At 40.0% G+C, this 11,009-nt stretch overlaps 1 protein-coding gene across 1 annotated transcript; it reads right to left on the bottom strand.

The window, feature by feature from the left end:
• Window positions 1-5,375: 5,375 nt before the first annotated feature.
• Window positions 5,376-5,986, bottom strand: LOC102006874 (immunoglobulin omega chain-like). The gene is made up of 2 exons (XM_005396571.1): window positions 5,908-5,986; window positions 5,376-5,791 (listed from the first exon to the last, which is right to left on the bottom strand). The coding sequence occupies exons 1-2, from the start codon at window positions 5,951-5,953 to the stop codon at window positions 5,376-5,378; spliced, it is 462 nt and encodes a 153-aa protein (XP_005396628.1). The 5' UTR covers window positions 5,954-5,986.
• Window positions 5,987-11,009: the final 5,023 nt, after the last annotated feature.

Here is an 11,009-nt window from a genome sequence, read left to right as displayed (position 1 = left end):
CCTGAATCCTCCCTAGTGGTCAAAGACCAAAGGAGGAGGATTGCACGTGGTAACACGCTAAGGAAATTTTACTTGTATATTAATCAATTAGATGTCATTTTATATTCAATCCTAATAGTATTCTTTTTGGTTTTAGTGTCACAGTTTTCTTAAAATAAGAAAAGACTTATGCGCTATGTACCCTTTATTGTAAATATTGAACACAATTTTTGTGTGCTTTTTATAATTCTCTCTTTGTCTTAGAGTTTATTCTAGGAACAGTGTGCACTAATCATATGCAACGAAGTGTTTGTACACAGGAGCTGAGACACTATGAATACTCTGGGATCAGAGCCAGCACGATTTCCCTAGAAGGAGTGAACAAAGATGTTTATAAAGTGTGGGATAATAAACCATCTCTGTAAAGGAAATGTAATAAATGGGCCCCAGTGTTCTTTGATTGTTTCTTAATGAAAACATAGTTTTCCAATGATTGGAAAACAGAAAGGAGAGAAAAATGCAGTTAGGACATGTTAGAGATGGCCCCAGAGCTATGATTATTGAGGCCCCTTTTTATGCTGTTGAGATCCCTGTACCACAAATGCCTGCTATTTTCAGTCTTCTCAGCTAAGTTTACTCATGGAAATTTATTCCTGTTGTGCAACTGTCCATCTATTAAAAAAGAAGTAAAGAGTCAGTCCAAACCCTGTGCTCATGTTGGTTTTGGAGTTCTAGGAGCAGAAAAGTTACACTTGAGTGAAACACTAACTACTTGCCTAACTGTGAGAACCTATTGTACTTTGTGGCCTAGCTTTGTACTGTCAGGCTTAGCCCCACAGCGCCTCCTGCTGACCTCAAATGCTGAGTCTGCATTCTATCGGACACTGTCCAACTACCCCAGAAAGGATTCTTGACTTTTGCAAATGCATCTTTCCAATGGTGCCATTAAACATACATGTCCTCTGTGTAGTGTTTGGGGATATGGTCATGTTTCTTTAAGGACAAGATGACATCTGAATAAGTGCAAATGTGCTTCATACTGATTTTGTTATCAGATGTTTAGGTAATAGCAGGTATTTGAGTTTACTTAAGCTAGGTTCCTACCACCACTCTCAGTCTATGCTGATCCTGGGCTAAATGTCAGCCTTAATGTTTTTCAAAGTCCCCAGATGATTCATATGGTAATAATTCCACATAGATTACACTTACATATTAGCTTATTTGATGGTGTTTTGTGGAAGAGTTTCCTTTTGTACAAAAATACACAATCTAAAGATAAATGTTTAAAGATCATTACTATTAGTGGCTAAGCCCTCCATTTAGTGAGTCTTTCCCACTCTTGTCCTTATAAACTTCATATTATCCCAATCTCTTTGGAACCTGACTCACTTTATAAGTTAGAGTGACATAGACTTCGCTGGGGTTTTGCTACAGCAAACAAAAACACAAAAACGACACCCAGGATTTGGAGGCAGATTTATTTTATGTCGATGGGCACTGATTAGGATCATTCCCAAAATATCAAGCCCAATCTCTGGTGGTCTAGGGCTTTTATATGGTGCATAAGCAGGAGGTACAAAGGCAGGACAGAACTGCCTAGCGGTTCTGATTAGCCAGCTGGGTGAGAATATCAGTTACAAACGTAGATTAATGATCATTGAGCTTGTTACAATCAGACATCCAGCATGTTTGGTTATGCTTTCATGGTTACATGGGTCAAGAAAGTAATTACAGAGCCATGAAGCAGTTACAGAACTAGGCAGTTTCAGAAAGAACAAAGTTTTAAAAAGAACAATTTCTCTTCTACAATTTTTTCCTTTCAGTTTGACTTATATAACTTATATGCCAAGGAACTAATATTTATCCAGATTCATCCCACCCAAAGATTAAGAAAGGAACAAATGTTAGAAGTTGTAGTATTAAGCCATAAAAATCAGCATAAGATGAGTTGAGAGTCACATCCTTAATAGAGACTGGAGGAATCAGACCAGCACATTTTTAAAATTTATTTTAAAAATAAAAGATGGAAAACATATTCACAAGCAAACATCCATTTACAAAATAGCAAAGAACAATGCAAACAATACAGAGCTACAGACAAAGTTGTAGAAAATTAAAAATGATTGCTGTATTATGTATTAATATCTTCAAAGTGGTTTCTCAGGAAAATAAATAGAGACATGCAAGATTGATCAAACAAGTAATCATTAACTGTTCCTTACAGTTAAGCAATAGAAAACAGTAGAACAACTATGTTGGCTATCCTGTGTATACATACATACATAATTTCCCCTTCTTTTCCCACACCTCAGTTGCCCTTTACTTATGAACATTTTCCTTTCTTTTCACAATGTCTATCACACCTCCTAATTTTTATTCACTTTTTCAGGTTCTTGCACTAGTGTGACAGTATGCTGCTTACACATGCAGGTCTGATTTGTTTCACTTATGAGTATGGTCTTTAGTTGTGATCATTTACCTATAAAAGCCTCAAGTTTATCTTTCTTTATAGCTGAGTAATATTCCATTATATAAAAGTGCCACAATTTTTTTTGTCCAATCCTCAGTGGATGGACATTTGGGTTGCTTCCACAATTTAGCAATTACAAATTGTGCCGCTATGAACATGGCTGCACATATATCGCTGTGATATGATGTTTTCAGATCTTCTGGGAAAATACCCAGAAGGGGAATAGCTGGGTTGAATGGGACCTCCAGTCCTAGTTTTCTGAGGAATCTCCAAACTGATTTCCACAGTGGTTTCCCAGTCTGCATTTCACCAACAGTGGAGAAGAGTTCCTATTTCTCCACAGCCTCACCAGCATTTGTTATTGGTTGATTTCTTAATGCTAACCATTCTTACCGGGGTGAGATGAAATCTCATTGTTGTTTTAATTTGCATTTCTTGAACGACTAATGATGTTGAACACTTTCTCATGTATTTGTTTGCCACTTGTATTTCTTTATCTGAGAAGTGTGTATTAATCTCAGCTGCCCATTTTTGGATTGGGTCTTTGAATTTTGAGGGGCTCATGTTTTTAATGCTTTATATGCTCTAGATAGAAGTCCTCTGTCTGAAGGACAGTCAGCTAAACTTTTTTCCCAATTTGTGGGTTTCCTTTTTACTCTGCTGGTGATTTCTTTAGATGTGCAGAAAATTTTCAGTAGGATGAGATCCCAGTTGTTGATTCTTTAAAGTATTTCCCATGCAGTTTGGTTTTTGTTCATGAAATCTCTGACTACCTCTATGTCTCCAAGGTTTTTACCTACTTTCTGTTCCAATAGATTTAGTATTTCTGTTTTAATATTGAGCTCTTTGGTCCATTTTGACTTTAGTTTGGTGCATGGTGATAGACTTGGGTCTATTTTCAGTCTTTGGCGGGTGGCAAGCCAATTTTTCCAGCACCATTTATTAAAGATGCTATCATTCTTCCAGTGAGTTTGGCCCCTTTATCAAAGATTAGGTGATCTTCTGCAGACCAGCACCTTGAGACTGAGGCAGCATTCAGACACATCCCTTAGTTCTCATGCTCCTAAAGTTTCAATTTACCAAACTCACAAGCTGCTCATCCCTCAGCTCCCCCAAGCTGCTTGCTACCACTCCTCCCTTTTGCTCTTGTTGCTTTTGCTATCTTCTATCACCATAAACAGTTGCCCTCTGCCATGTGCCACACTGCTTTGGAGCCAGCTGAATATGGACTGAAACTTCCACAGACTGTGAACTAAATAAACCTTTCCTTCCTTAATTTTTGGGGTCAGGTATTTTGTCTCAGCAATGAGAGAAAATTAACTAAGACACATATATATTATATGGGGGGATCAGCAGAGACTGCCAGGCTTGTATAAAGACAACATGGCATAGAATTTATTGTGCCTAGGGCTGGGGATTTAGCTCAGCGGCAAAAGTGCCTGCCTGGCAAGCGCAAGGTCATGAGTTCGGTTCCCGGTACCGGAGAAAAACAAAAAAAAAAAAAAAAAAAAAAAAAAAGAATTTATTGTGCCTGGGTGTAGGGAGGCTGAGAACATGATAAGATCATCTGCCTTGAAGAAAGAGAGGTGTGTACCTTTTATATGGAAGGAGAGAAGACAAGGGAATTAGGTGGGATGAGACAAATAAATAACTGTAGTCAAAGTTCTCTGGCAGTCTTACATCTCAGTAAACAGAGTCCTTGAAGTGTCCAGTGAAAATTCTCATGTGTTTTCAGATGTCCCCAGATATCCCAGAACCTGCAAAATTCCTTGTCCTATCTTATCTCCTTTCCTGTGCTTGCCATCACAACTTTGGTACTAAGCTGAGTTCCCTGCTGAGAGCTGAGTTTCCTGCAGACAGTAGTGCTTCTGCTAGCAAGCAGGCTGGGAGCTGGGGGAGTCAGGTCCACTTTGAAACACACATTCATCTGTTGATGGCCATAAAAGCTATTTCCAAGGGTTAGCTATTGCAAATTGTGCTGCTATAAATATGGATGTGTAGTAGACTCTCTTGTGGTGAGATGGTTACTACATAGCCTTACTCAATGGGGAGCCAGATGATGGTCCTGGTGCTCACTGAGGACAAAGGCAGTTTCATTCCATTGTGGAGAAAACTCTGCTTAACACCCTTAAAGCCACAGAAGCCTGCTTTCTCTGAGCCTCAGGAGGAAAAGAAAGTTCCCCAAAACAGGCTGGAAGTAGCAGGCACAGGAAAATGTGACCTCACTCTGGAGCAATGCAGTGGAGGTAGGGTGGAAACACACTGGACCCAGTGACCAACCAGCACTTCTCAGACAATACATGTCTCTCAGTGAGGTCTAGACCCTGGCATGTTCACATGTGGGATCAAACACTTCCTCCCTACTCCGTCATCTATTTGAAGGGAGAGTGAGCCCTGCGAAGTAATACACTGCTCTGCTACTGCGGACGTGATCAGGATGAGGATGTGTTTACTGTTAGGTAACCATGTTGATCCAGTGAAGAACATAACTAGACTGAATCTAGGATTTGGAGCAAGACTTCCCCTTCTGGAGGAGAATCTGAGTCAAGCCTATTGAGCTAAGCTTTTCGTGAACAGGCTTAGCTGTGGCAGATGGCAGGAAAGTGAGGGCTCAGTGAAGCAAGAATGGCGGAGTATGTGCCCATAGCAATGGCTAATGTTCTTCTGTGGGTGTGCTGTGACCTAGCAGGTTGAGTGAGTGCACCATGTCCAAGCAGAGAAGACATTGCTCAGTGGGCTCAGGTAGCTGGGAACTCCCATTCTAGAGACTCAGGCACTGATAAGGGGTGTGGGACCCATCATCTACAACGGTTCAAATTAACATCTTTACTAAGGAAATTGAAGATATTTTCACTCCTTTTTTTCCCCTAGGAAAATCTGGTGTTTGCTAAAAACAATGACAACAGAAGTTACTCTCTAAACTACACTAGGTCAGACCCACCAGTAGCAGTAATTGCATCAGGGAACAGAGAGGAGATATTTGTCTCACTTCCTTGTGGGGTGGGAGCACAGTGTAATTCTTTGTATTGCCATCCCAGGTGCCACAGTAGTAGTCTGCCTCATCCTCAGGCTGAACACCAGATATGTGCAGAGTGACTGTATTAACTGAGGCATCTTTGGATCCAGAGAAGTGGCTGGGGGCCATGGAGTCCTCATACCCATCTGTATGTGTGTGATGGTGCAGCAGATACTGGGGAGGACTCTCCGGCTTATGCTGTATCCAGAATATGATGTGGATGTTCACACTGAAGCCACTGCTCAGGGTGCATGTGAGTCTGGCAGATGCTCCTTGAGACAGAGAGAGGGAGGGCGGCTGAGTCAGCCCAGACTGGCACAGAGAACCTGCAAGAACAAATACATATGGAGGACAGTGTAGGGATGAAGTTTTCCAAGGGGCTGAGCAAGAAAAGACAGACTCAGGCTTCAGGCTACCCTGTGGTTGAAAGGTCTGTCCCTACCTGTGCAGTGAGACAGGAGAAGTAGAAGGAGAAGACTCCAACTCATGCTGGACACAACCCCTGAGCTCAACAGTGAGGTTAGGCTGCCCCAGGCCTGCTTTTCTTTCTCCCCCAGCCAGAATAGGGTTTTTCATGCAAATATGTTTTCATAAGTCCTGCCTCAGCCCCTCCCTGAGCTCTGATACTTAAGCTCAGCTCCCAGTGCAGATTGAGGAGGATGAAGGTTTGCTTTACCCCTTGGGAGAGCCTTAGGAGGAAGTACCTGCTGAAAGAACATAAAGACATTTACTCATAGAAATCTGCCGAACCAGAGGACACACAGCTGCTGAGTCCCCATCAGTAACACAGAGCCCAGCCTCCATGACAGCAAGCCTTTGAGCTGATAGTCCTTATTAAGCAATTTTGTAGGGAGTGCAAGGCAGTTCCACAGTGCCTCCTGCTGGTCACAGGACACATACCTGCTTCTGGCCCAGAGACCTAAAACCTAGCTAGGTTTTGCATTTTAACAAGTCACTATCTCTTTTTACACAGTGCTGTGATTTTGACATGCTTTGATTCCCTCAAATGTATTTCTGGAATCCGGAAGGGTACATAAATGACAACTTGGGGTGTTAGTTATCGCATAGAAGAGACTGAAAACATATTATTCCATTGGTCTATAACCTAACATATATATTTATGATTGGTTTTATTGTTGTTGCTGCTGCTGCTGGGGCTATTCTTATTGTTGTTGCTATTGTTGTTATAAGACTGGGGTTTGAAGCCAAGGGTCTTTGCACTGAGCTATACAGTCAGGCAATCTTTAATATTTTTTATTTGAGACAGCATCTTGCTAAGTTGCTGAGTTGAGCAGGCTGGGTTGAAATATGTGATCGTCCTGTGTTGGCCTCCCATAGTGCTGGGGTTGCAGATGTGCATATCACCATACCTTGCATATTTCTATGGTTTTATAATTCTTGTTTATCAAAAATATATTTGAACCACATGCCATATGAATTTATCTATGTCTTAATTTTCCATTTGTAACACTTCTAATTCACACACTGTCTGATAGAGTAAAGAAAGTACAGTGAATCCTAAGGTTTGAATGTACGGGCAGCCAGTGTACCATATTGTACCAAAAGAAAGCATCACTTGTCAGATACATTCTCATGAACTCATTAATCACCTTCCTTCATCCACTCACAGTGTAGATGCATTTATTCTGTGGAAACAGAATTTAAATCCCATCATTGTTTCTTCATGAGTTTTCTCACAAGGGTTTTTGAGAAATTAAAGTGATTATGAGATGGTACTTGATCTCTCTTGTGAGGCTATATCTGTGTGATCTGCTCCACGTGTCTTGAAATGTGCCTCTGCCTTCTGATCTCAATTTGAATGATCCACTCTTCGTACCACTGAGATCTGCTTTGGAGTATGCTTTAAGTAAATCTCCAGGGTCATTCTCCCTGTTCATGGGTCACTATCCTGTGCCACTGTATATTTTCTTATCATATCAGTTGTATTGTATATTGTCTGACAGCTTGTGGTAGAAGGATACCTGAGACCTATTACAACATCATGGCTGGAGACACTGACACTGTCTGATTTTCAGAAATCTTCTCTCAGATTGTGAGTCTTCTAAATCTATTCAGCTCTAGTATTTCCTAAATTCTCAGAAAAGTCTTAACATGATACTCACTTTGGCCCCAAGATAAATCTGAAGTACCATATCTCTACTATTTATGCTAGTCCTGTCATTGTCCCTCTGCTATTACTAAGTTTTGTTACTTAAAATTTCTTTAGAGAAAAGTACCTGCACAGGTCTTCAAAATCCTAAAACCCTGTCCCTGCAGAATAATAGTCCCTTTCATTTTTCCTTAACATGGAAATTTCTGGTGTGATAAAATATGTAATTGGGTAATTTCAAATTATATTTTATAAATTTAATTTGCAGTATGTCAATGATATTCTAATTTTCAGCAAAGAAAATGTTCTATCTTGCAGACCAGGGATTTATAGGATGTAATTTTAGAAGAATTATTTAAGTTCTATGTAAAAAGAGTTCCACTTGTCAGATCTTTTATCTGTGAAACCAAATATAAAGCCCCTGAAAATCTATTTGATAAGTTCAGGCCAAGAAGCAAAGTCATGACTTTCTCCATTAGAAGTTACTGTTTTGTCAACTGTATCTGTGTTCCTCAATCCAGGAAAATGACAATAGTGGAACACAGTTCCCCCTTTTATCCAAGATGTTAACACCTACAGTTACACAAATAAGGGTCTTTAAATGGTGACACCTCCAGACAGTGCTGAATTTTGCATTCCAGGCCCTACATTAGACCCTTCAGAGATGGTACAAGAAGTTAGTGTTCCCACAGTGATTCCTTGGGCAGTGTGTTATATTAAGACAAGCTTCAGATTCAAAGCACAAAGATGTTCAGCCATAATAATAGTGGCCCAAAAGTGGTCTCAAAATGATGCCAAACTAGTTTAAATAGTGAAGAAAATTGAAGAGAGCACAGCTGATATGTAGCCAATGTTCCAAACACATCAAAGGATTAAGAGCTTCTGTAATACTGAACATAATCCCATCATGTGGTCAGTGGAAAATCACAGCTAAATAAGTTTCCACAGCACAAGGAAGGTGTCTCCCCACATCAGTTCAGATGGACCATGATCCCATGATTCCATATTAAAAGTAATGATGATTTTCACTGTGTATCACCTGCAAACACATACTGGTCATATTATGTGGTTTCAGCACCAAGACTTCACTGGGACATTTGTAAGAGGTAACTTAGCAGAGCTCACGGCATTTCTATTTTTTGTTTCTTTGTTTGTTTGTTTGTTTTGTGCTACCGGGAATCGAATTCATGACCTTGTGCTTGCCAGGCAGGAGCTGTGCCACTGAGCTAAATCCCCAGTCTGTCTACTTTCATGATATAAACAACAAGAAGAGGATTGGATCATGGGAATCTGGGTAGAATTGGAGCATATGCTAGTGAAGTACCCTTGAGATCATCTATTCAGTGGTTGAAAGCTATGCAAGAAGTGATGAGGAAAAAGAATCTCAGGGATATTTACAATTTGTGTTCAATGCAAGTCAAGTCCATAACATGAGGAGTTACTATGAATCAAAGCATAAATATACAAACACAATATACAATCCAAACCGATGTGCAGCATTTGGATATGAAGCAAAAGGGATTGTTCATTCACACACACAGTAGCTTGAGATCTATTTGGTATGGCTCTTCCTGTGTAGATTTCTAAAGATGGGCAAGAAATGACTTGGATTATGTCAAGACTACTGTGGTCCAATTAGATACTGGAACATGTAAGCATCAGTGTGTGACCATGTGAACAGAGAGTTCAGGGTGTGTCTTTTTTAAAAAAGGTTTCTGTGTATCAAGGCTGTTGTAAAAGGCTTACAGCAAACATCAAGGCTTAGCACCAGTTCTATCTAAAAATATTGACTGATAACAGAACGAGTTCCAAATGTTGTTATCGTGATCCATAGTTTTTTAAAAAAGTACTTACAGAAAAAAAAAGTTTTTGCAAATTTAATGCAAGTTAGCTTTCAGCCTTCACTTCCCAAATGCTTATTTAGTTTTAGGTCCTTCACATATTTGCCTTTCTAATTTCAACATATGTAATTTTATCTTCAAAACAGACTATTTTTAATTGTGAAAAGTATTCAACATATACAGAAATTTTAAAAGCAGTATTTTGGAATTAGTTGAGGTCAATACAAGTCTACTCTTTGGAATCAGTTTAGCTAAATGAATCTGGTGCTTTTATTGAATGAAAATGGGGCAGATGCCTACAATTTTGCTTTAGAAAAATGTACTCAAGAAGCTTAGATTTGGGGATGGGTCTACTAATCTTATCCTGGCACATGTCAATTACTACATAAAAAGTCAAAGGTAATGTTAAATCCAAAGCCACAGAGGGCAGAGAAAAAGAAAGAGTTCAGTTCCCAAGAAAACAGTGATAGCTTAACAATGCAAAACTTTATTTAGAGGATATCAGCTTTAAATTGGTAGAGCTGAAATGACATTCTGAGGAGTTACAGTAACATCTGGTAGATCCTTCTAATGTACATATAAATAGCAGATGGAAGCTTCTTATACTATCTAACTCTATGGTCTTAGAGATTTAATGAACCAAATGAAAACTTAATCTCCATTCCACATCCCATCTTTTATTTCTAGATAAAATCTATTCTTGTTTTCAAGGTACAGTTTCAAGCATCCATATTTCTTAAGCCATGATCGAGGAAATCATGGTCAGTCTTGGAATGTTCTCGCCCTTCATCTTGTACCAAAAAAAAAAAAAAAAAACAAAACAAAAAACAGGAGGTTTAGTATTAGCATTCATCATCTGTCAAGCTCTTGACAAGTCCTTAAAATGAAACAAATTTGGAATTTCAACATTTTCTGCATCAATAAAATAAGGTGTGGAATTAGATTTCTTCCTTACCACACTGGACTTGCAGTAGCCACTTGAACTCGGGGAAGTAGAGATGTTTCTTAGAGTCTCCAACAGTACAGATGTAGAAGAGAGATTGACACCACAGGGAAAATGGCTGTTGACTTCAGGACACCACTGCCTGCCTTGGAGGTGGCATTATTGGATTTGGGATAGTAAAGGTGTTCTGGGAGGTGTTACTTGAAGGTGGCATGGCAGCAGTTTGGTTTGAATGAATGTACATGGGTAGGAGCAGTGCCAGGAGCAGCAGCCCCAGCCCCAGGCTGGCCACCATCACTCTGTCCATGTTCCCTCCGTCGGAGCATGGCTCAGCTCACTGGAGGCCAGGTACCTGGAGTTCAGTCAGCTGAGGCTGGTGCAGGCAAGTTTTGCCGGCCCACTTTTTAAAGAATACATTCTTTCTCATCAGAAGTTTGGTAGGAATAGGAACAGGATGTGATGGCACATGCCTGTAATTCCAGAGCTTGGAAGGTTGAGGCAGGAGGATTATTGTGAGTTTGAGGCCAACCTATGCCCTACCAACCGACCACATCAACTTGGTCCCCAGTGAAATTATTCTGACTTGGAGAAATGTGCTTGCAATGTTATAATTCTCTCTCTCTCTCTCTCTCTCTCTCTCTCTCTCCCTC

This window comes from Chinchilla lanigera, unplaced genomic scaffold (assembly GCF_000276665.1).
Source record: "Chinchilla lanigera isolate Chin_1 unplaced genomic scaffold, ChiLan1.0 scaffold00054, whole genome shotgun sequence".
Lineage (NCBI taxonomy): Eukaryota > Metazoa > Chordata > Mammalia > Rodentia > Chinchillidae > Chinchilla > Chinchilla lanigera.
Note: the sequence above shows the minus strand (reverse complement) of the source record. Positions and strands in the feature narration are given on the sequence as shown.

Excerpts from the sequence above, each read along its gene's own strand:
- LOC102006874 (XM_005396571.1), bottom strand. The coding sequence starts at position 5,953 with ATGAGTTGGAGTCTTCTCCTTCTACTTCTCCTGTCTCACTGCACAG. Across the intron at positions 5,792-5,907 it reads TCTCCTGTCTCACTGCACAG|GTTCTCTGTGCCAGTCTGGG; the intron begins GTAGGGACAGAC and ends TTGTTCTTGCAG.